General features: G+C 46.0%; 2 protein-coding genes across 5 annotated transcripts in view; one reads left to right on the top strand and one right to left on the bottom strand.

Annotated features, from left to right (window-relative positions):
* TRAPPC12 (trafficking protein particle complex subunit 12) overlaps positions 1-22,856 on the bottom strand; it is a 104,408-nt gene extending 81,552 nt beyond the window's left edge. For 2 of the 4 annotated variants that reach the window (XM_032172104.2, XM_058426915.1), the window contains exons 1-3: positions 22,674-22,802; positions 13,887-14,916; positions 342-458 (exon numbers count right to left, since the gene is read on the bottom strand). In XM_032172104.2, coding sequence (XP_032027995.1) covers positions 342-458; positions 13,887-14,912 — 1,143 coding nt within the window. In that variant the 5' untranslated portion in view covers positions 14,913-14,916; positions 22,674-22,802. Of the gene's footprint in view, positions 1-341; positions 459-13,886; positions 14,917-22,673 lie in introns of all 4 variants that reach the window. The other 2 variants (XM_032172102.2, XM_032172103.2) reach the window with 2 other exon arrangements.
* A 1,806-nt stretch (positions 22,857-24,662) lies between these two features.
* The window catches only part of EIPR1 (EARP complex and GARP complex interacting protein 1), a 178,740-nt gene continuing 177,588 nt past the window's right edge, over positions 24,663-25,814 (top strand). Inside the window, exon 1 of the mRNA XM_032172100.2 lies at positions 24,663-24,871. Within this exon, the coding sequence (XP_032027991.1) occupies positions 24,830-24,871 (42 nt within the window). The 5' untranslated portion in view covers positions 24,663-24,829. The remainder of the gene's footprint in view (positions 24,872-25,814) is intronic.

Raw genomic sequence — 25,814 nt, 5'->3', positions numbered from 1 at the left:
CCTAATGCTAAATGACGAGTTAATGGGTGCAGGAAATCAACATGGCACATGGATACATATGTAACAAACCTGCACATTGTGCACATGTACCCTAAAACCCTAAAGTATAATTAAAAAAAAATAAAAAAAAATAAAGGGAAAAAAGGTCAAAAAAAAAAAAGTATCCATGTATTAATATGATGCTTTTTGGTGTACAGGACTGGCATCTACTCCAACAAAATTCTACTTCTGTGCAAGAGCTTTGAATAATATTCAAAATAATTAACTTCTAGAGAAAATATTACGAAGGCAGGCAGGACTTATCACAAAATAACACTGAAATCAAACACATTGTCACTTACAATTAGCTGTTTCAATCCAACAAAAGATTGTTCCACTGAGTCGGCATTTAGGACTTGTCTCTTTGCTGCAGCTTTTTCACCCAGAAAGCGAAGCATCAAGTCTTTAACTGCATCTCCCTGGGAAGAATAGATGAAAAATATGTCAAGACAATAAAATGTCAATTAAACTCAGCTAACCAGAACCCATAACTAAACACAATTTCTTTTTTCTCCTCTGGCTTATGGAGGTAAAAGTAACGGTTACAGTATCGTAAAACTTCAATTAACCAGAAGCTAAATTACCATAATCGTTAATAAAATGCATAATTTTAGAATTGCTCTTTATTCTTTTTGTTTTAAAAATTATATCTTTATTCACCACTGATCAGAAAGCATGTTCTTTATTCTGAAGAGGAAACGCTAAGTCCTACCGCCTCCCACCAGGCTTGCAGTGAGAGGCAAAGCCAAGCCAGCAGAGAGGCCTCAGGTGAGGGGCCTAGGGAGGTCCAGGAGCATGAAGGTGACACTGCTGGGGACCAGGGGCTGCACCACACAGTGGCCAGCCTCGTGCTGGTGCAGGCAGGCCTGAATAGTCTTCCCAAATCCCATCAATGCCCCCATGCTTGCCTGGACCGACAGGAAAGCCTGGAGGGCTAGGGCTGAAGAAGTTAAATTACCAATGGCCCCCTCTTCAGTGCTGAGGTCACCAGCCAAGCCAAAGGAAAACTGAGACACCCTTTCACAGCAGGTCCTCAACAGCCTTGCTGAGCCAGGCCCTGCTCCAGGAGCTGCTGGGCGCACTTCATGCTGCAAGCCAGGGAAGAATCCAGTTGCGTCTGCACGGGACCGTTTCTACTCCTGACCTGACTCCTCTGATTAGACCGATCTTTAGACGGTGCTGAAGAACACTAGAAGTGGAATCTGAAGCATGCCACTTACTTTAAAGGGAAGACACGGAAGGGCGAGGGGAGGGAGAACAGGTGCTTTTGTGTGGCCTGGGGACAGAAGAGATGTGCCAATGACCTGCCCTGAGCAGGGAGCAATCTCACAGCTGGTGTCAAGCCCAGATGCTGGGCGAGCCAGCTTTCATAAGCCTCAGGAGTCAGCACGGTTCGGGGGCCCCAGGGAAGGGCCTGAAGTTACCAAGTCTGTTGTATGGGGACAAACTAGTCATCCCACCAGTGCAGAGAAAACTGTCAGTCCGCGGGCCTCGGTGCTGTTTCGGTGGCTGCACCGCAGGCCGAGGGAGAGCCCAGGGTAAGTAAAGGCTGCTCACAGGACACAATGCTCCCACGGGTGGCAGGAGAAGCCTCTCACACACAACTGGGACCAGGACACAGCCCTGGACCATCTCTCTCCTTTCTGGGGGTGCTGCTGACTGAGGAAAGGCACCTGGGAAGGGGCAGCAGCACTGAGGTCCCTGAAACGCCTGAGGCGGGGAAGCCGGGGGGATAGAGCAGCCCAGGGGGAAAGGGAAGCAGCGCTGAGGTCCCTGAAACGCCAGAGACAGAGTATCCTGGGAGGAGGAAGCAGTGGCTCTGAGGTCCCTGAAACGCCCAGAGAGAGTGAGTATCCCGGGAGGAGGAAGCAGTGGTTCTGAGGTCCCTGAAGTGCCCAGAGACAGTGAGCATCCTGGGAGGAGGAAGCAGTGGTTCTGAGGTCCCTGAAATGCCTGGAGACAGCAAGCAGCCCGGAGCTGGCTGGACCTTCCCTGACACGTGCTCTGGGCATCTGGCCCGCAGCAGCTGCTGACAGGGACACAACACAAAGGCCCTGTAGTCTCTCGGGTGAGCAGAAGAAAGCCTCAAACTAGGACAACCCCAAGATGGGGGGTGGAGAAAGCCAAGGTCTCTCCGTCTCAGCACAAAGCTGCCTCCCAGCCACAGAGAAGCTGATGCTCATGCTACAGGCGGGCCACTGGGAGCACACCGTGACTGCGGGTGCAGAGAAGCCTGCGTGCCCCCTGCCTGGACTTCACCGCTGGCTCAGATCTCTTCCTATTGTTCTCCTACCCTTTTTTTGGGGCGGGGGAGCGGGGGAAAGAAAAGCATAGAAGTTGTTTCTCCTAAGAAGCAAGGTTATTTCAATCTTTTGCTATCTTTCAAAATAGTGACACTTAAAAGAAGAACAGAATCTAGACCATGAGAGCAAGGGAATCAGAAAAGCTGCTGACATTGCTTCTCCGCTCTGCTGCCTCCCTTCCACCGGGAGAGATCAACAGCCTGCGGCAGGAGGGGCTGGGTGGCTGCAGGTCACAGGTCTGCCTCTTCCCTGGGTGCTAAACCTGGTGCTCGCAGAGGCCGACCTCACGTTTTCTCACATTGAGACAAAGACCTATGGGCAGCAGTTGTATAATTTCTGCTTGCAGAGCATAAGGTGAAGTACTTCAAATACCATATCCACAAAATCAGCTAACTGATCTAGCAGCAATAATTAAAGGGCAAAATAAAAGAGTTCAGACACAGGGCTCCATAAAGCTCTGCAAAAACGCAACTCATCTCAGACAGAGAGCATCTCAGCCACAGGGGCAGCGAGCTGGGTAAAGATCAAAATCAAATCGCAATGCCAGGGACGGAGGGCCAATTCAACTCCTCCATCCCCACAACATTATCAATGAGACCATGCTGCAAAAATCTCTCGTCCTTAAAATTCTCTGTTAGTTAATATTTTAGTTACCACAGCAAGTTCCTGAGATACTAGCCTATGCATGACTATCAAATATCCCACCAATAGAGGGCCAAGGATGTGACAAGCATTTTAAGACAAACCTCGCCCTTGCTGTGTCGCTAACTGAAGGCAGTGACAGCGCAGGGAGGTGGAGACGCTTGTACTGCATCTCCTCCAGCAGTTACTGTGCTGGGGGGGGGGGGCAGGGGGGCGGGGGTGGAGGGAGCTTCCCCCAGGGCTTTCTAGAGAGCTGTGCTACTACACCTGGGATGGAATCCAGCTAGAACCAATGATTCCTTCAGACCAGCAAGCCATTCAGCGAAGGAGATATATGAATATATCACAATCTGGGACTCATCGTGATCTCGCCACCCCATTCTCCTGGTCAGGTGCATTTATGGAGGAGCAAGTGGCTATTCTCACAGCTGACAGGCGGTTAGGGGCCCGGCTGCCTTTCCTGCAATGGGGAAATAGTCTCAGTAGTCCCTTCTTGATTTTCATGGTGAAAGACAAAACAGAAGCCAGAGCAGCGGACTGAAAGCGTATGGGCCTTACTGTCTGGGAAGCCCAGAGACACAAATGCTCATGGGGTAGTGCTGCTGAAAGGCAGCAGCCCCTGCACCCGGCACAGAACACGCTGAGCTTTCTGCCACGTCGCCAATGCAGAAAGGTGCCTGTTTATCCCGGCAGGGTCCATCCTCTGGCTCCAGTGTTTGCTTACTCCAGGGAAAAATGAGACCAACTGAACAAAAAAACCACAACAATTATAACAAAACCCAAACCCAAACTCAAGGATGCGGAGAAACTGGAACCCTCACACACCACATCATTGGTGGGGAGTCAACATGGAAGAGCCATTTTAGAAGACTGTCTGGTGGGGCCTCAAAATGTTGAACAGAGTTACCATAGAACCCAGCGAGTCCACACCTAGCTACACATCCCAGATCACTGAGAACACATAGACACAAGCGCCTGTGTGTGAATGTTCACAGTAGCATTACTCACAACAGCCAAAAGGTAGAAAAAGCCCAAATGTCCACCAACTGATGAATGAATAAAAAGCAGCAGTAATTTGCTTCTGTCCATTTCAGGGTAACTGGGACTGGACTGTCTTGATGTGAACAACTGCAACATTGCTCAGAAGAAATCTAACAACTGTCTTCAGACACAGCAAAGGACTGTGACCCGACAGGAGGAAAACATGAGTTGAACTCTTGAACCCAATGGCACTTTTTGGACCACACTGCAGGAGGAGAATCCCAAGCAGGGTTTGGGACGTCAAGGAGGTTAAGGCGGACGGGCTGAGGAGGTTGAGACTGTACTCAAATATGCTCTCCCAACATTCTTATTTTGCTAAATTATTAACAACAATGGGAGACAGAGAAAGTGTGAGAGTGTATGTGTGAGAAGGAATATACAACATTATCTCTATATAATAAGTTCCACCTACATAATTCTTTGTGGTTTATTCTAAAAACCCAGCTACAATGTATAACATAATTTACTAGAAAATGATTTTGGAACCTACTTACAAACTGGATAATTCTTCTATCCAGAGATCTAGAAAGGAGGGAGCTAAGCAGAGAAAGGATTTGTGTGGGAGCCCTTGAGTTTACTGCTGATCACTCAGCTGTATGTGCAGAGGGTACAGCTCTGAAGACGGGAAAGGATGGGGCGCTGTGAGCTGGCAAGCCCAGAGCTCACACAGGGCTGCGGGGTGCTGAGTGTGGGTCTGCCATGGACAGGGCGCTGTGAGCTGACAAGCCCAGAGCTCACACAGGGCTGAAGGGTGCTGAGTGTGGGTCTGCCATGGACAGGGCGCTGTGAGCTGGCAAGCCCAGAGCTCACACAGGGCTGAAGGGTGTTGAGTGTGGGTCTGCCATGGACAGGGTGCTGTGAGCTGGCAAGCCCAGAGCTCACACAGGGCTGAAGGGTGCTGAGTGTGGGTCTGCCATGGTGGAGTGCTCTCACTGAACAGAAGGGGCATTCAGTATAGACTTCAGAAAGGTCACCCAAAAGTAGTAGTTACTACTCAAAAGCCATTCTAAAAAGCCTAAAAACAAACATGAAACTAAATCTGTAAATAAGTTACTTGCTTGTCAGAATAAAGGGCAAGTCTTTTCAAAGGAAGATGAAAAAGCTAGACACAAAACCTGAAATCCACAATGTCCACCTTCTAATAAAAAATTACTAGACATGTAAAACATGTGTCCTGTAACTAAGAGAAAAAGTACATAAAAACAGATGCAGATATTACATAGATAATGGAACTTTCAGATAAGAACTTTTTTTTTTTTCTTTTCTTTCTTTTTTAAAAGAGGCCTATGTTGCCCAGACTGGCCTCAAATTCCTGGGCTCCAGTGATTCTCCTGCCTCAGCCTCCTGAGTAGCTGTGACTATGGGCACATGCCACCACACCTGGCTCCGAAGACAACTTTAAGGTGCCTCTTTATAAATGTTCTCAAGAGTTTAAAGTAAAGCTTGAAAATGATAAAAGAAAAATGATACAAAAAAGAACCAAATAAAAATTCCAGAGATAAAAAACACAGAAAAGTCACTGAATAGGATTAGCTGCAAACTAAAAAGTCTGAAGAAAAGATAAGTGAACTTACGGATAGCAACAGAAATTCTAAACTTAACCACAAAGAGAAAAAGACTGAAAAATAAAAACAGTAACAAAAACAGATCCTCAGTAACTTCTGTGGCAATATTAAGCAGTATATATACTTGGAGTTTCCAGAAGTAGGAGAGAGAAAAAACACAAAAAATACCTGAAGAAATAATGACCCCAAATTTCCCCAAATTGACAAAAATGATAAAGTCTCAGATCCAATGAATGCCGAGCAAGATAAACATAAATCCCATGTGAAGGTACATCAGAACCAAACTGCTGAAAAACCAGGGATAAATCGTAAAAGCACCCAGAGAAAAAATATACAATTAGGTACAGAGGAGCAAGGATAAGAATTACTACAGACTTCTCATCAGAAACTATGCAAGTCAAAAGACAGTGGGATGGCATCTTACAAGGTCTAAAAAGAAAAAAAAAAACCTGTCAACCTAGAATTCTACATACTGTAAACATGTTGTATATTTGGCAAAAATAACCTTTAATAATGAAGATGAGGCTGGGCATGGTGGCTCATGCCTGTAATCCCAGCACTTTGGGAGGCTAAAGTGGGCAGATCACTTAAGGCCACGAGTTCAAGACCAGCCTGGGCAATGTGGTGAAGCCCTGTCTCTACTAAAAATACAAGAACTGGCCAGGTGCGGTGGCTCACTCCTGTCATTCCAGCACTTTGGGAAGCTGAGGTGAGCAGATCACTTGATGTCAGGAGTTTGAGACCAGCCTGACCAACATGGCAAAACCACGTGTCTACTAAAATTACAAAAATTAGCTGGGTGTCGTGGTGCATGCCTATAATCCCAGCTACTCAGGAGGCTGAGGCAGGGGAATTGCTTGAGCCTGGGAGGTGGAGGTTGGAGTGAGCTGAGATTGTGCCACTGCACTCCAGCCTGAGTGACAGAGTGAGACTGTGTCTCAACGAAAAAAAAAAAAAAAAAACTAGCTGGGTGTGGTGGTGCATGCCTGTAGTCCCAGCTACTTTGGAGGATGAGGCATGAGAATCACTTAAACTTGGGAGGCAGAGGTTGCAGTGAGCTGTGATTGTGAAACTGTACTCCAGCCTGGGCGACACAGCAAGATTCTGTCTCAAAAAAAAAAAAAGATGTAGTAATTTTGAAACTAATAAAAGCTGAGAGAATCTGTAGCTAGTACACTTGCACCCCAAAATTAAAGTTTCTGCCCTTCAAAAGACACCTAAGAAAATGCAAAAACAAGGCACAGAATAGTAAAAAAAAAAAAAATTGCAACACATCTATTGTGTATGATAGCTCATTTCCAACCAGGATATTTACAGAATTCTTTTTGTTTTTTTGTTTTTTTGAGATGGAGTCTCGCTCTGTCACCCAGGCTGGAGTGCAGTGGCATGACCTCGGCTCACTGCAAGCTCCGCCTCCTGGGTTCACGCCATTCTCCTGCCTCAGCCTCCTGAGTAGCTGGGACTACAGGTGCCTGACACCGCGCCCGCCCGGCTAATTTTTTGCATTTTTAGTAGAGATGGGGTTTCACCATGTTAGCCAGGATGGTCTCGATCTCCTGACCTCGTGGTCCGCCCGTCTCGACCTCCCAAAGTGCTGGGATTACAGGCGTGAGCCACCGCGCCCGGCCTACAGAATTCTTAAAACACAGTGACAATAAGACAAACATTCAAAGTTTGACAGATGGAGAAAACATTTGAAGAGATACTCTATAAAGATATACAAATAGACTACATATCAACGGATTAATATATCAGATCCTATGTGTCAAGTAGTCTGTACAACCTCAGTCATCAGAGAAATGCAAAAATCAAAAAAAAGTTGACTATACCATGGATATAAAATAATTGGAACTCTCATACATTGCTGATGGAAACGTGAAATACTGCGCCCACTTTGGAAACTGTTCCATTTCTTATAGAGCTAAACGCACATTTATCATAAGCCCCAGAAAGTATACTATTAAGTTTTTACCCAAGAGAAATGAAAATATATCCACACAAAAGACTGTACTCAAATATGCTTTCCCAACATTCTTATTTTGCTAAATTACTAATAACAGGATAGAGTGTGAGTGTGTGAGAGACAGAATATACAACATTATCTCTCTATAATAAGTTCCATCTAGAGAGTCCTTTGTGGTTTATTCTAAAAACTCACCTACGATTTATAACATAATTTACTAGAAAATGGGTTTTGAAACTACTTACAAGCTGGATAATTCTTATATACACAGCAGTGGGAATTTAGTTATCAGCAAAGGCTCAAGGCTGGCAGTAACTATGGATTCCAGATTCAAGACTTTTGGTGCAGGAAGGACTCACTGGAGGAGACTCTCAGCCATCCACCAATCTCTGATCTCCCCCCTCCCCCATTTTTTTTAACCTCAGACAAAGTGCTGCTCTGTTGTGCAGGCTGGAATGCAATGGTGTGACCTCAGCTCACTGCAACCTCTGCTTCCTGGGTTCAAATGATTCTCCTGCCTCAGCCTCCCAAGTAGCTGGGACTACAGGCGTGCACCACCACATCCAGCTATTTTTTGTATTTTTAGTAGACACGGGGTTTCACCGTGTTAGCCAGGATGGTCTCGATCTCCTGACCTCATGATCCACCCACCTCGGCCTCCCAAAGTGCTGGGATTACAGGTGTGAGCCACTGTGCCCAGCCCTCCCCTTCTAGTAACTGAACTTCGGTTTTGCCTGAGCACATGGCCGCCTACCTAAAGACTATTTTCAGCCTTCCTTGCATCTTGGTGTGGCCAAGTGACTAAACCCTAGGTAGTGGGATATGAGTGGACACACTGTCTTCCAGATGACGTATCGTAAAAGGAATACTGCAGAGCTCTCCAGCTTCTCCCTCTTCCAGATGGCTGGAAGACAGCAATGGGAAAAAGCTTCCTGAACTTGGCTGAGGAAGGTAGAGTCAATCCACAGCGCTGGCCCACATATCTCCAAAGTATTCTACCACCTGGAAATAAACATGTATCCTATTCCAGCCACCATACCTTTGGCTTTCTTTGTTAATGCAGCTGAGCCTACAGCCTAACTGACAGACTTACCAAAATCTTTCATTTTTACAGAGAAGAAAATAGAGCCACAGATGTTCAATGAATTCCCTTAGGTTACACAGGTTATTGGCAAAGCAACAATTTGAAACCAATTCTTCTAATTCAAAGCTCTTCCTAAGCTCACATACTGATCAGGGATATGTCCATATATCAGGCAACTTCTGGGACCCTGCAGAAGACTCAGCTACTCATTCTTTATGGAACACTAAAATTAAGCCATTTGATTTCCAGTTTTTTTTTTTTTTTAAATGTGGGTAAATAGAAAAGGCATTTCATTTTTAAATTTTACAGTATTTAGTTGAGAAATTATATATATTCAAGGTATACAACATGATCATTTGCTGTAAGTAGACACTGTGTACTGAATCCCAAAGTCGAAATAATTAACACAACCATCACTACCCATAGTTACTGTGTGTGTGTATATGTGTACGGGTGGTGAGGACACTTAAAATCTGCTCTCATCAAATTTCAAGTAAACAACGCAGTATTACTAACTATAGTCACCATGTTAAATGTACATTCCATCCCCAGCATTCCTTCCTCTTGCATAAATGAAGCTCTGTACCCTTTGAGTAACATCTCCCCATGCCCCTCACACCCCCAGGCCCCAACTTCTATGAATCTGACTTCTGTAGATTCCACATGTAAATGAGATCACGTGGTATTCATCATTTTGTGTCTGGCTTATTTCATTTAACCTAATGTCCACCAGGTGCATGCATATAGTCACAAATGGCAAGGTTTCCCCTTGTCTTTTAAGGACTAAATAGAATTCCATTGTGTATATTTTCTTTTCTTTAAAAACATTTTTTTTTTTTTTTTTTAAAGAGACAGGTCTTACTCTGTTATCCATGCTGGAGTGCAGTGGTGCAATCATAGCTCGTTGCGGCTTTGAACACCATGGCTCAAGTGATCCTCTTGCCTCAGCCTCCTGAGAAGTTGGGATTATGGGCGCGAGCCACTACACACCAAATTTTCTCTGTCCTCTCACCTGTCGATGGGTACTTAGGTTGATTCCCTATCTGGGCTACTGTGAATAATTCTGCAGTGAGCATGGAGCACAGGCATCTCTCTGAGATCCTGATCTCAATTCCCTTGGATACATACCCAGAATGGGGGACTGTTAGATCATATGGTAGCTCTATTTTTAACTTTTTAGGGCACCTCCTTTATGTTTTCCAAAATGGCTGTATTAATTTACATTCCCACCAACAGTGTACAAGGGTCTCTTTCTCCACACCCTCACCAACTCTTGCTGTCCCCAGAGTTTTTGGTTAACAGCCGTGATATCTCATTGTGATTTTGATTTGCATTTCACTGATAATTAGTGCTGTTTCTAGCTCTTTGACTTAAACAGAAATCCTTCCGAGAGAAATACAATTAGTCATTTTCTATGGTAGGGAGAAATACAACATAAGACAAAGAGGTCAGAACGAAGGCAAACGGGACCTGTGTTCTGGCACTGACCCTGCAGTGGGAATCTGCCCGGACCTCTACTGAGCCACAGGGCACTGAAATTATCCATTTGCAGGTCTGCCTTCCCTTGTCTAGGCCATCTGTCCTGGTCTGGGCTGGCGGGTGGGCATCACGCCCTCCTTTGTGTCACGAGGAGAGAGGATGCCTGGGACATGGCAGGCTTGCTGGTGAATGCACAAGTCATTCGGATCTGTTTCCTCATCACAAAAGGAGAAACTGGACTGGATCAGAGACCTTTCAGCTTTTTTTTGAGGAACAGGTGTTTTCCATTCCTTGAAAGCTTTGAGCTCGTTGCAAGGTACTGAGTACTCTTAGCCCTACTCACTAAGTGTCATATGCCCACCCCAGCCCTTTTGTCAACCAAAGTGAAACACCTCTGCCCCTTTCCAAATGTACCTAAGACCCTTGGACTCCAGCACCCAGTTGGGAAGCAATAGATTAAGTCTTTCCTGTGGCAGCCTTCAGATTTCCTCTGAGTTACAGTCAGAGGGAGAAGCAAACGGCAAGGCAAGCAACAGAGGGTTTGAAAGAAAGTGCTAAAGGCCAGACCCACAGATGTTAAAGGCATTTCACAGCAGAGAGGACAAAGACCCTGAGAGAGACGGGAAGAAACGTGGAGCAGAACACAAAAGCCATCTTGGGGGTACAGGGTACAGAGACAAGACCAGGGACTGGGAGAACAGGTAAGGATTCAGTGACAAATCAATCCAATCCCACACATCCAAACACCCCGACATCAGAGTCCGGAATTGGGATTCATTAAAAAGATCCTGCAAAGGTTAAATCATGCTCAGGATATTCTGCCTAAGAGGGTAGAGAAGGATGCCTAGACCAATGCCTGGTCAAGAGTAAGCACACAATACAGTAAGTGAGTATCAGTAAATTAGTCAATGAATATTCTGGAAAGACTGCTGTGTCAAATACCCAAAATATGGATGTCTACAGGCTTACACTTCAGTTATCTGAAAAAATTAATTGGCATCATTTCGCTAGCATGCCACTTTTCTTTTCCTGGAGAATTCACCACTCCTAGGTCTCAGCCATCTATCAATTCAATAAAAATAGTCACAGTCATACAGTTGGCTTATTGGCTTACCTCCTTGTGTTCAGGAGTGGGAGTGGAGTGGGTAAGTGGGTTCGGGAGTGGGTAAGTGGTCGCACTAAAGGGGACTGTAGGTCCTTCTTTCAGTTTCAGGAAGACAGACATGCACAGGATCTGAGGCCAGTAAACTGGGAGGTGGGGCGCCCCGCCATGTACAGTGCCATATGGAAACTACTAATCCTGTCCCACAATTTGGTTGCAATAAACTAAAACTGACATGCATATGATTTAATCTGATACATATGTATACATATATTTATAAAAATTTTATCATACTATGCATGCTACATGCTATCTTCTGTCCTGATTTTCAAATTTAACAGTATGAGATGAACCTCATTAAATATTGTTTTATATCTTTTCTAAAAATAGATTTTACAATTTATTTATATTACTATTCACCAATGATCAGAGGAAGATTTTATTACTTAGAGCACTTTTAGGTTTGCTGCAAAATTAAGCAGGGTATAGAGATCATCCATATATTGCCTGTCCATACACACACACAGTCTTCCCCATTATCAACACACCTGGCCAGAGTGGTCCACCTATTACAACTGATGAATCTACACGGACACATCATTGTCACCCAAAGTCCACAGCTTACATTAGGGTAGACTCTTGGTGTGGTACATTCCATGGGTTTGGTAAAAATAACATGTACCCAGTATTAAAGTATCATACAGAATATTTCATTGCCTTAAAATCCTCTATGTTCCACCTGTTCATCCCTTCCTCCCCCTAACCCCTGGCATCATTTTGAAAACTTATATAAATATTCCATTGTAAAGGTGAGGTGAGTCAAATGTATTCAAGCCCCCTAATAACGGGCTTTTAGATTATTTCCGATTCTTTGCAATTACAAACCACCCTGATAGACATTTCAACAGCTGGTATATGTATACAAGTATGATTATGTCCTCACAACACATTCCTAAGAGTGGAATTTCTGGGTCAAAGGATATGCACAATTTGATTTTAAAATTTACTTAAATATGTTTGTACTGATTTTGGTCCCATCTGGGCTGCCTTAGAGAGGCTATTTTCCCACACTTCAACAAACAGTAAATCATGCTTGATAGATGGAAAAGGAAATGACTTGAGTGTGATGGCGGCAGGAGGCAGACAAATCCTAGGCAGACAGGGGCGGTCCCCGGTGAAACCTGACTGGAGCTGAAGACAGTTTAAGGCCTGGCTGCAAGTCCCGGATAAACCCACGTAAGGGACTGAGAACCTCTCGTCCCATGTGGCGCACTTTCCTCTGATTGACTGATTACCCCTTTTCACCTATTTTACATATACCTACCCTTCCCCAATTGATTTTTTCCACTGTCGTGCCCACCTTTGATTGGCGACTTTGTTTTAGCCTTCTTTTTTGCATACTCGCAATCAGCATGCACCTCTCCATTCTGAGCCCAAAAAAGCCCCTGAGCCAGCCACACTGGAGAGAGACCACGTGACTTCCCGTGGGGGACCACCCTCGCCTCCCCTCTCTGCTGAGAGCTGTTTTGTGCTCAATAAAACTCTTCTCCGCCCTCCTCACACTCTGGTTGTCAGCGTAATCTCGTTCTTCTTGGAGGCAGGAGAAGAACTCAGTACTCCGCGGAGTACAGGTACCAAGACAGCAATAACACTGTAACACTCCATTCCCCACCCCCTTCGGCTGCCCCACTCAACGGGAAGCAGTGGTCTGTTCATGCGCCCGTTTAGAGCCGTTAAGATGCCCATTAGTCTGGCTGCAGATGCGGGTCGAAAAGAGCTGTGTGCACGCTGTAACATCCCCTCTCGGGCTTCGGGGTCACCGGCGTCGCTGTTTGGGGGCCACGGTGTTCCCCTCGCCTGGATGCGAGAGTCCACTGTGGGAATCACTTGCCACATGCCCGGTCCAGCTACAAGCCCCGTGTGGAGCCTGCTCCTATGCTGGCGGGTGGAGCAGCCCCCGGACCCCTACACTCAGTTGCTCGCACAACCCTCCTGCTGGGTGCTGAGAGCACAGTCACCGAGGCCACGGGATATGCCAAAGCGCAAGGCAGGTGCAGCCCGGCAGGCCTAGTGGGAGAACCTGGGCCGAGAGGGGCCTGGGCAGGGGCATCGCCGACTGCGGAGGTCTCTGGCTGGCAAAGTGGCACCGAAAAAAACCCTGCATCAATTGTCTTTCATTAGTAGTGAGATCGAACATTTGTATGTTACCATTTAGCTTAACATTTACGTATTTCTGTGATTTGTTACTTTTTGGGTCACACATATTTTTCTTATTCAACCTATAAAACTTCCACATCAGGCACATTATATGTTACAGGAATATATTTTCCCACATTTTAAAGAAAGAAATGGATTTATTATTAACTGGAGTTCAAATGTCAAACGGATTACAGGGCATGGAGGACTGACTGAGAGAATTACGGTAGAACTATCTGCCTTGGTGGTATTTATTTCTACATCTCTGAGTAGCAGTCCATTAAATATGTTCTGTTGGGGAGACCAACAGATCCCTAATTACCCAGGGGCAGAGGAACGCAGAGCTCACAATGGGATGTTAGGAACTACTGAAAACAAGGCCTTCTCCGTGCCTTGAGGGGCACTGTGCGTGTCGTGTCTCACAGGCGCAGAGGGGAGGGCGCGAGCTGCGGAGGCGGGAGACCCGGCTCACCTGGATGTTGTCGAACCTGAGGCCCGGCATGGTGAGGTTCTCCTTGTCCACGAACACGGCACCGCGCTGCTGGGCCGCCACGGCCCGCAGGACTCCACGCGTAGCCTCGCCGGGGAGCCAGGCGTCGTTCCTCCGGTCCATCTCGCTCATGCTCAGGGCGGTGGCAAAGGGGTCGTCACTCCCTGCAAACACTGCCTGGATGTGCGCGAAAGGCTCTGGCGACGCCGGGGGCACAGCTGCCTGGGGCCCTCGCATGGCCACGGGTTCGGGGCGCCCCTCGGTCCCGGGCACAGCGAGGGGAGGCGGGCTGGCGGGGGCCGGGGAGCCCGCGCCGGGGTTGCTGACGGAAATGAAGGCGGAGGTAGTGAAGGAGTCGAAGAAGTCCGAGGCCAAGGAGTGGCTGGCGGCCGTGTCCCCGAAGAACGTGCTGAGGCTGGGGCTGGGCTGCACGACCTGGGGCGGTGTCCTGGCCGAGGCCTCGCTGGCGCCGCCGAAGCTGGGCGACTTCACCATCTGCGGCTCGAAGCCGTCCCTGGACGCCGGGGGCGTGCGCTGGCTGAAGATAGTGCACACCGGGACCGGCTCCGCAGCGGGAGGCTCCTGCTCTGGGCGCGCGGCTTCGCTGCCTGGGACCTCGCGGACCGCGTCCTCGGGGGCGTCCTCGGGCGCACAGTCGCCGTCGACCTCGCCAGTGGGACTCGGGGTGCCCGCGGGCTCCGGGCCTGGGTCGCCTTCCCCTCCGGGCTCAGCTTCGTCCCGCACTCGGCCCAGGTCGCCCGCGTCGCCCTCGCTGTTGTTCGGGGAGTCGGAGATGAGGACGCTCTCCATCATGTGTTCGTTCAGCTTGTCAGCGAGAGGACTCGAGCCTTCCGATGCGGTCTCGTTCTCTTCGGATCCAAACTCATCTCCGCCAAGATCGATGGTTTCCTCGTGGAAGAGCAACCCCTGCTCCTCCGGAGGCGCGAGCTGAGGGGGGTGTGGGGCCTCCGGGGCCGGGGTCTCCTCGCCGCCGCCAGCGTCCTCCATGACCCTGAAAGCAAAGGCAGAGAGAAGGCCCCTGAGCGTGATCTTCGTTCACCTCAACCGAAAAATGCGTATTGCTTACAGATTCAAATGACTCAGACTTCCATTTCTACAACTTCTTATCCACGTGCTTTTGATTATGGTAAAATACACATAAAATTCACCACCTTAAGTTCAGTAGTGTTAAGCACATCTATATTTCTGTGCAACCAATCTCCAGAACACTTTTCATCTTGCAAAACTAAAATTCTATCCCCATTAAACATCCCCCGATACCCATCTCCCCCTGCCCAGAGCATCTGCCGTTCCACTGTAAAATAAGTGGAATCACCTGATAATTGTCTTCTTGTGACTGGCTGATTTTACTTAGCATAAAGTCCTCAAGGGCTATTTACGCTACACCTTGGTCAGTTTCCCTCCTTTTTATGGATGAAAAATATTCCATAGTATGTGTGCACTACATTTTGTTTATCCAGCTATCTGTTGTTGAACACGTGGGTTGCTCCCATCTTTTAGCTATTGTGGATACTGCTGCAATGAACGTGGCTGTACAAATATCTCTTTGAGACCCTGCTTTCAATCATTGGGGTAAATACCTAGAAGGAACTGCTGGATTATATGGTAATTCTATTTTTAATTTTTTTCTGAGGCACCAAAAAACTGTTTTTCATAGTGGCTGAACCATTTGTCATTCCCACCAACAGTGCACAAGGGTTGGAATTCACATCCTTGCCAACACTTGTTATTTTGCTTTTATTTTATTTCATAGTAGCCATTCCAATAGGTGTGAGGTTCCAGCCACATAAACACTACTTTATTCTGAGACTCAGCTAAGTCCCTCCTCTTCCATAAAGCCCTCCCAAGACTCTTCAATTTGTAATAGTCTCTTGACTCTTCCCCATGCCGTCTGCCCCCCCGCCCCGCGCCCCAGCTCATATTATCTGCCTAACTCTGGAAATCTGATACAGTGAGAATGACATGAAAAATTTAAACAGAAAGGAAACAACAGCACACTCACTGAGCACTGATGGCTGAAGCTGACAACACAACTAGCTAACATTTATCAGCACATACTACGCCCTTGGCTATATATATACATATGCCTATGTGATTCTCAGAACACCCCTCCGAGACAGCTGCTATCACTGTCTTCGTTTCGCAGATGAGGACACTGAGGCCTTGGGAGGCTATGTGAGCCGAAATCACACAGCTAGTGAGTAGGGAAACCAGGACCAGCCAAAGTTGGCACATTGAGGGGCCACTGGCTGGTAGAGGTCACAGAATGAGACAAAGAGCTCAAACTGTAAAAAAGTATTTGTTCCTTTCCTTGAAAAACTTTTATTTTATGTAGTTTTACTCTCATAGTGAACAAATTCAAGTTAAGGAAATCTAAGAGACTATGATAAAAGATAAGGGATTTTTTTTCAGAATAAAACAACATGTACCTTTTTTACTTAAAAAATGACACTTAGCTGATCTCTAGATAAGACTACCCTTTTCTCACTGTCAACACTTCCATCACAGTATCTCCAATGAGTCAGCCTTCCCAAAACATTATTGTAAAGTACATAATCCAAGTCATACATTTTGAAGAAGTTTCCAGTTCAGCCTGGTCAGTTACTAATTCCCTTATACATTCATCCAATAATTGTTAAGTATAAAATGAATAAAAAATTCAATGAAAAGGAGTAAAACCTTTTTTTTCCTGCCATGTTTCACCGTGAGCCCGAAGAACAAACTGCCCTAGAACCCCAAAGGGGGAGCCCCCTGTGCATGGTAAGGCTGCTCCTTCGGGTCCTTCCTGCGCAGAGACAGGCCGGGCACAAGGAGCCAACAGGCAGCATGAGGCAGCGTGCCCTCTGAAGTCTCCCAGCAGGACTTGAAGGCACTACCGTGGTCTGCATATTTTATTTTAGAAATAAGAATTTATTTCCATATAAGCTAATGATGAGAGAAAGGGATCTTCCCTCCATCTCATCTTCCCTCAGCCCTAACAAGATTCTAGGTTCTAAAGCTAATTCTGATTCAATCTCACAGATTTTAAAAGTTTTATTGCCTTTGTAAAGAAACTTTTTTAAGAAACAATTCTTACTATTGTGAGATGAAGCTGCTTTAAACCTCTAAGATTTAGGGAAATCTGTTTATCAGAGATAAAATAACAAAGAACATCGCCTAGAAAAACATCACCAAAATAATAAAAATTAAGGTAAAATGCTTCTAAACTATAAAGCTTAAAAACTTTATAAATTGTAAATTAAAGAGAACTGATAAAATGGGAATGTCCAAAATTTTCAGTAATACCTGCAAACCACTTCTGAGAAGAAAATAAAAAAATAAATTTAATTCTTAAGTAAATACCAAAGTAATAAAAAGCCCTAATAATTTTAGGGCAGGGATGATCACCTTTGCTTTCACACAAATAAAATCTAGAAGTAGGAAAATGCTTGTGAGTAAGGATCTGAGGGTTTCTTCTCTAGAAAATCAAGAGGAATGCTCAAATAAAAATGATACAAAACATGATTTAGATGATGCTTTTATGAATGGGAAGACATACATATTATAAAGCTACATCTATATAAATTATATACATAAGATTTTGTGAGAAGGGACATATAATTTGTAGCAAAATAGCTTCTTCACTTCAAGGGTTTCTTTAATCTTCTTCCAATGTAAGGTTCAAATGCAAAGCAGACACTAGTAATAATCATGTATATATGACCAGATAGTTCTATAACCATAAAAAAAGTACAACCAGTAGTTAAGTCCTCCCACAAAGAAAATATAGGGTCCAGAGGGTTTACCAGTGAATTCTACCAAAGATTCTGTACAGATAATTCCTACAGTACAAAAATTCTTGCAGAGAAGAAAAAAGACACATGACCCAATTCACTTGATAAGGCTAATATAACCTTGAGATCAAAATTTGACAAGGCCATACTAAAAGGGAAACTATCATCTCACTCATGAACACACATGCAAAAATCTTGAAATATTCGCTAACTGAATCAGCAATGTATTTATTTTCTACCAAACTCAAGTTATCCCAGAAATGTACTGTTGGTTTAATGTGATAGATTAAATAATAAACGTACATGACTATCTCAACAGATGCACAAGAAGGTATCTAATAAAATTCAGCATCTGCTCAAGATAAAACCTGTCAGCAAACCAGCAACAGAAAGTAACCTCCTTAATGCAATCAAGGGTACCTACCAAAAACCTAAAGGAAACCTTAAATTAATGGTGAAACATTTAAAGCACTCTCTTTAAAAGTAGAAAAAGATAAAGATGTCCTCTTTAACATTTTTATGCTGCCTAATACTGGAGTCCTCGGGCAGTTTTAAGGCAAGAAAAATAACAAAAAGCTATAATAAAAACTGAAAAGAAAAAAATATAAACCTTCATTCTTTGTGTATGATTATTTATGTAGAATACATCAAAAATCTATGGTATAAAGACTGAACTGTCGGGCCGGGCACGGTGGTTCATGCCTGTAATCCTAGCAATTTGGGAGGCCGAGGAGGGTGGATCACCTGAGGTCAGAAGTTCAAGACCAGCCTGGTCAACATAGTGAAACACTGTCTCCACTAAATATACAAAATTTGCCAGGCCTAGTGGCCGGCGCCTGTAATCCCAGCTACTCAGGACACTGAGGCAGGAAAATCACTTGAACCTGGGAGGCGGAGGCAGCAGTGAGCCAAGATCACACCATTGTGCTCCAGCCTGGGCAACAGCAGCGAAACTTCATCTCAAAAAAAAAAAAAACAAAACAAAAACAAAAACAAGACTGAACTATCACAAGGGAATATGTAGCACACATCAAAGGAAAAGACGATTTTCCTCGAGTGATGTGTAGACAAATCATGCAGCTGGGAAAAAATAAACTTGGAATCTTGCCTCACCACAGACACAGCATCAATCTCAGGGACATTAAAAACTTAACTGTGAAGGCCGGGCGCGGTGACTCATGCCTGTAATCCCAGCACTTTCAGAGGCCGGGGCGGGCATATCACGAGGTCAGGAGTTCAAGACTAGCCTGGCCAACATGGTAAAACCCTGTCTCTATTAAAAATACAAAAATTAGCCAAGCGTGGTGGTGGGCACCTGTAATCCCAGCTACTCTGCTACTCGGGAGGCTGAGGCAGGAGAATCGCTTGAACCCAGGAGGCGGAGGTTGTAGTGAGCCAAGATTGCGGCACGACATTCCAGCCTGGGTGACAGAGAAAGACTCCGTCTCGGGTGGGGGTGGGGGGGGGCGGCAAAAATTAACTGTGAAAGGCAAAACTTCAAAACTTTCAAAAGAAAATATAAAAGAATATATTTTCAGAGTAGGCAAAGCCTCTTAAACTAGGCATAATAAATAAGTACAAACCATAAAGGGAAAATGGATACATCTGCTATATTAAAATGGAAAGTTCTATCATTAAAAACCTAAAAAAAGTGAAACAAACAAATGTAACTGAGAAAGGATTAAGATGAAGAATACATAAAGAATTCCTACAAATTAATAAAAGGACACTAAATGATCCATTAGAAAAATGAGCAACAGAGCTGAAAGGGGTGTACCTTTGAACATCCATGTTGAGAAACCACTTGGTATTATCTAGTAAAGTTTAAGAAGCACATTATCTTATCACTTTGATAACTATACATCTTGATTTTTCCCAGAACAATTCAATTTTTCACCCATGGTTTAAGTTATTCCTTTTATTTTATTAGTATTATTATTTTGTAAGACATAGTCTGGCTCTGTCACCCTGGTGGGAGTGCAATGGAACGATGGTGGCTTACTGCAGCCTTGATCTTCTGGGCTCAAGCCCATTCTCCCGCCTCAGCCTCTGGAGTAGCTGGGACTACAGGTGTGCACCACCACACTCGGCTATTTTTGTATTTTTCATAGAGATCGGGACTCAATATGTTGGCCAGGCTGGTTTCAAACTTCTGGGCTCAAGTGATCCTCCCGCCTTGGCCTCCCAAAGTGCTGAGATTACAGCCATGAGCCACTGTGCTTGGCCTCAGTAAAATCATTAAGTGTCTCCTTTCACTCTTAAAGGAGTCTTGGTTGAGACAATAAATATGTGGTCATAGTACCTAGGACCTAGCAATTCCATTGCTAGATACATATCATGGAGGAATTCCTGTACATGAGCAGTGTAAGCTATGATGCTGAATTTCACAAATAACAAATCAAATACCTTTCTTCCAAAGTCCTAAAAGAAAACGCAGGCTGGGCGTGGTGGCTCACGTCTGTAATCCCAGCACTTTGGGAGGCTGAGGCAGGCGGACCACGAGGTCAGGAGATCAAGACCATACTGGCTGACATAATGAAATGCTGTCTCTACTAAAATACAAAAAATTAGCCAGGCGTGGTGGCGGGCGCCTATAGTCCTAGCTACTTGGGAGGCTGAGGCAGCAGAATCGCTTGAACCCAGGAGGCGGAGGTTACAGTGAGCCACGATCATGCCACCGCACTCCAGCCTCGTGGCAGAACAAGACTCCGTCTCAAAAAAATAAAAAAAAAAGTGGAAATAAACACTGCCTGTAGACACAATAATAAGTAAATAAGTAGACTGTGGTATACTAGAACATAAAATATTAAAATAGTGGTGAAAATCAGTGAACTGTTCCATATCTAACACATAAATTGGATTTTACAAATACAATTTTGTACAAAGAGTGAGTAGAAAAATAAACAGCATGACTCTGTATATTCAAAAACATGTAACTTAAACAAAAATGTTGAATCCAAACACTTTTTTTGTGTTAGGAACACAAACACATTTGGTCAAACTACAAAGAAAAGCCAGGATATAGTAACAGCCACTTTAGTGAGGGAGGGGTGGAAGGTGATGGCAGGAGAGCTTGACTGGGGAAGGACACGGGAGTTTCAACGCATTGGGAAATGGTCCCCATCTTATGCTGGTAATGGAAGACTGGGTTGACTTGATCTTTAAATCTCACATGTGTGTTACGGGTAATCTTTATATTTCATAATTAAAAATGGAAAAACACAAGTATCTGTTCTTGATTTGTACGTGATAGAAATCTTTACTCCCTCCTATCACTGGTTTTATTTTTATTAAACCATAAATAGGATTTTAGGCTTACATAAGCTTACAGAAGCTTTCCATCACAGTGCAGCAAAGAAATCTGACTTTCTCCTTGTCCAGCTAAGGGCTTTGCACAAGAATGTGCTTAATTGTTTAAATTTTTTTAAATATTAAACTTAAGTAATTCTGTATTTGAGAAATAAAAAGTTCCTAACAACATTTAAAACTTGGTTTCTCAGGTTCATTTCCTGGACACAGACACTCTGTAAACATAAATCTTTTCCCAAATTGCAGTCATGTAAAATTTCTTTCCATAAGGGCACTAGGGTGTGTAGTGGAAATCTAGGTAGCATGTATTAACAGAAGTCTCCATGTAATGAACACTCACTACAGATCAAGCATTTTACCTGTATTCTTTAATACTCATCTTAAACTTATGAAGCATTATTATTACCTCCATCATAGAGCAGAGAAGGCCAACTGATTTGCCTAACGTCACACTGGCAGTACCTGATGGTGACAGGCTACCCACACAGGGTTTTCTGCCAATACTCTTTTCTCTGTGCTGGTCACCTCTCAGCTCCTCTTGCAAGGTTGCCAGGCAAGGGTGGGCAGAAAGAGCTCTGAATGCAGGGTCTCAATAACTGTGTTGAGTCTTAGTTTCACGACCAAGTGAAGTAACCTCTGAAAATCTTGATCTTTTAGATGAGGTTGGTACATCAAAATAAAGGATTAAATAGTGGCACCCATGCATAGGCATCTTTTAAAGTGTGAAGAGCTGCACAGACACAAGCATAGTAATTACCATTTTAATGATAAAGCAGAGTGGCAACACCCAGTTTAGTAACTGTGAAGAAGATCCCATCAGAAATCACAAAATGTGAGAACTGAATGAGTAATACTGTGTAATATTTCATTCGCATTTCCCCTGTCCCTCTCCCACCCCAATCCCAAGACAGGGGCCTGGCTCATTATCCGCCACTATCTTCTGAATTTGCGAAAAGTGGCTGAATCCAAAGACACCATATATTCAAGTAGCCATAAAAAAGTACAAACCGTAGGCCCAAGAAAAATTTTCCTTGGGGCTAAACTCTTTCGTAGTAAACAGTGAAAAAATGACACGTTAAAATACATCTTTGACCCTGCCGCTTCCTGTTAACGCTTTTTCGGTCTTCACAGTAAATATACTTTACAATTAGTATGTGTAGCAACAGCGGACATTCACAGTGACTCAAATGCTTTTATACTGCATTGCAGCCTCACAATGCTGAGTTTGGCAGGGCAGGTCATTAGTAACCTCTTTCCGCAGGAGGGTGAATTAAGCCTAAGAGAAGTTAAGGGGCTTGCTGGGGGCCAGGCTGGCACCGAGCCTGGAGCTGGGGGTCTCGGGGACGCCTGGGCGCGCGCCAGAGGGTAGCTTCCCACCCGCTTCGCAGCAGCTTCCCCTCCCTGCAACCTCCGCGGGCTGCAAAGACGCTTCCAGCCCTCTGCAGACGTGGAGAGCGAGGGCCGCGGCGGCGTGGAGCCTGGCACAAGGCCCGCGGACCACACACGCCCTTGGGTGGCAGGCGACCCCGCGCCCGGACCCCACGCCCACTCTAGCATCGGCCCCAGAGAAGGTCCCCCGGGCTGAGGCCAAGGCCGGCGTGCTCCCTCCCCGAGGTGGTGCTACACGGTCCCATCCCCTCTGGACTGCCGAGGCCCTGATCCTCACCTGCCACCCGCCCACTGGAGCTGGGGGAAGGGGTCACCTGCGGCCGTGACCAAGGTCCGGGAGGAACGTGGCAGAAGCCGCGAATCGAAGAGGAACTAGCACCGCCGGGCAGCTCTGTGCGCCTGCGCGTGCCGGGCCACGGCGCGCCTACTTCCGCGCATGCCCGGTGCAGGAATCCGTGGCCCTGGCCCCAGGCCGGAAATGGGGTTAGTTTCCGGTTCGTCTGCTGTGGGCGGGGCCTGGAGCCCAAGGTGTGAACGCGCACAGGCAACCAGGAACCGGTAGTTGAGGGCAAGAGACGCTGTACTTGGAAATGGGAACGGAGGCTACACTCCATCTAGCCTGATTCTGTCACCCAGAGGCAATAAGCAAGACTGTGGCAGATGGGGCGGGTGATAGGGAGTCGCTTAGGCTGTTCTTATTGGCCAGCATATCCTAGAAATCAGTGTTTCTATGGATTTGTCTTTGTGTTTATCTGTATTTTGTAAGTTTCTTACCATGCACCTGCAGTACGTGTATAATAAAATTCATGATAAAGATCAGCGATAGGTGGGTGGGTTTAGTCCCTAAGTATGAAAGCCCTTTTAGCTCCACAAGTTAATATCGGCAAACGGAGTGGTTGAATAGGATGATTCTCATGTCTGGGCAATTGCTTACTTGATTTCTTTCTTTCTTTTTTTTTTTTTTTTGACCGACTCTGGCTCTGTCACCCAGGCTGGAGTGCAGTGGCGCGATCACGTTCACTGCAACCTCCGCCTCCCGGATTCAAGCGATTCTCCTGCCTCAGCCTCCCGAGTAGCTGGGATTACAGACTCGTGCCACCACACCCGGCTAATTTTCGTATTTTTAGTAGAGACGGGGTTTCACTGTGTTGGCCAGGCAGGTCTCGAACTCCTGACCTTGTGATCCACCCTCCTCGGTCTCCCAAAGTGCTGGGATTACAAGCGTGAGCCACCAGGCCCGGCCTGCTTATTTGATTTGTAATGTAATCTCTAAAATCTCATCCACTCAACAGATATTCATCCAGCCTTAACTCAGTTGGGCACCATGCCCAACTGAGCAAAACCAGACCCAACCGTTTCCGTCACGGAGATCAATAAAGGGTAGAGGGGAAAGCTAATCACAGAAATGGAGGAAAGGTGCGTGGTCTTGGAAGCCGCGGTGGAACTAGGCTAGCGGCGTAGTTCAGCTATGATGTATTTTGGAGTCCTTGCAATGCCATTTCTGCTGGCCCAAGGCCAGGGCAGGCACTTTGGGCAGGATGCGTAAGAGGGGAGGTCTCTCCACCACAAGTCTTCAGTCTTTGGAGACCTCTAGGAACCCCAGGGCCTTCCCTTCCGACTCCCATTCGGAGGCATATACTAATCCGGGACCACCAGCGGTGCGGTGCCGGCTTTCATAACCCCATCCTTGGTAGTTCTTTCTTTGCCACACAGTGCTGGGCACCTGCAGAAATGCATTAGGCATGGCCCTGACTTAGGGCACCTTGGGCCGAACCTAAGGGAGTCAGACAGCTCAGGTGCCCATCCTGGCTACCCAATGGACCAATGCGCGCTGCGACTGTGTTACTCAACTTTGCAGCGTCTCATCTGTAAAATGGAAGTGTAACAGCTTATTCGTGGGGTTGGATGAAGCTCCTTATGGCAGTGCGTGTGAAGTGCGTGTGAAGCGCTGGCCCAGCGCTCAGGATCGCCAAGTACAGTACAAATGACAATATATGGCGTCGCCCAACTACGGCGTGAGGGATTCTTAGATGCGATGGCTAGCTAAGGCTAATCGCCGCTCGCTCCTGACGGCCTGCGCCCAGAGCCGGCCTCCGCAGCCCGCTCCGCCCACTACCTTATTTCCTCTGGGCGGGGTTCTCACCTCCAGGAGCCTGCGCGCTGAGAGCCCGGATGTGAGCCTAACTGGGCATGCTCACAAGCCAGCGCCGCTGCCATTGGTCGCTGGTGAGGAACAGATTGATGACACATCCGAAAAATAGGAAGTGGCCACTACGGAAGCTGTTCTGGGCCAGAAAGACTGCCAGTTTGGAGTCGTTTGCTGCGGGGAGGGAATGAATGGGCGCTGGGAACACGCCCGCGAGGTGGGGACGCGCCGGCCGTAGCGAGCGCCTTAGCGTATGAGTGGCCGGGGTCGGGTCGCTTCCCCGCAGCATGGAGGACGATGCACCAGTGATCTACGGGCTGGAGTTCCAGGTGGGTCACTCTGAGGGCGGCAGGTGCTGCTCGGCCTGGCTGTTGATAGCATGCGCGGTCCCATGGTGACTTTGGTTTGCAGATCTCCCACCAGCCCTGCAAGGACCCGTGTCTGTCCCCTAGTTCCCATTTTGCAGAGAAGTAAACTGAGACTTTGGGAGGTTAAACGGTTGTACTGGATAACAGGGTTGGCCACAGCCGGCCTGCCTCCTTCCCCTTCACATCGTGTCCCGAACATGACTTCTGACCTGGAAGTTATCACTCACCTTGGTGGACTCATTTGTTTACACGCCCACCTTTTCCTCTAGAATTTGAGTTCCTGAAGGTAGGAACTGTATGTTGTTTTTAAAAAAATTGTTTGATTTTGAAACTATTTAAAGTATTTAGAAGAGTTGCAAAGATACATAGAAAGTTCTTCTTTACCCTCCACCCAGCTTCCCTTAATGTTAACACTTTACATAACCATGGTACATTTATCAAAGCTTAGAAATTAACATTGATACACTAAGATTCAGTAAACCACAGACTGTCTTCGGATTTAACTGTTTTCACACTAGTTTTTTACCTTGTATTTTCCAGTGCCTTTTCATAACTGTCACATAGTAGGTGTTCAACAAATGACTATGAACTGAATGAGCCCCCAGAGCATAAGCAATGCACATGGCAGTTCAGGACAGCAAGAAAGCTGCCGTGGATAGAGTAAATGCATCAGGGGGAATGAGGTAGGGGATGAGATGAGCAGGGGAGGAAGATGAGGATTGTGTAGGGCCTGTTAGAGCCCTGTCCTGGTTTCATCTATTCAAGTAGCTTTTGAGAATGTGTTATGCCTAAAGCACTGAGGGACAGATAGATAGATAGAAACACAGTTCACTGCCATATGAAATACTTGATACATAATTTTGTGCAGCAGTATGTGTTAAAGATATAAATGATGTCTGCCTTT

The sequence above is a fragment of the Hylobates moloch genome, unplaced genomic scaffold (genome assembly GCF_009828535.3).
Source record: "Hylobates moloch isolate HMO894 unplaced genomic scaffold, HMol_V3 SCAFFOLD_13, whole genome shotgun sequence".
Classification (NCBI taxonomy): Eukaryota; Metazoa; Chordata; class Mammalia; order Primates; family Hylobatidae; genus Hylobates; species Hylobates moloch.
Note: the sequence above shows the minus strand (reverse complement) of the source record. Positions and strands in the feature narration are given on the sequence as shown.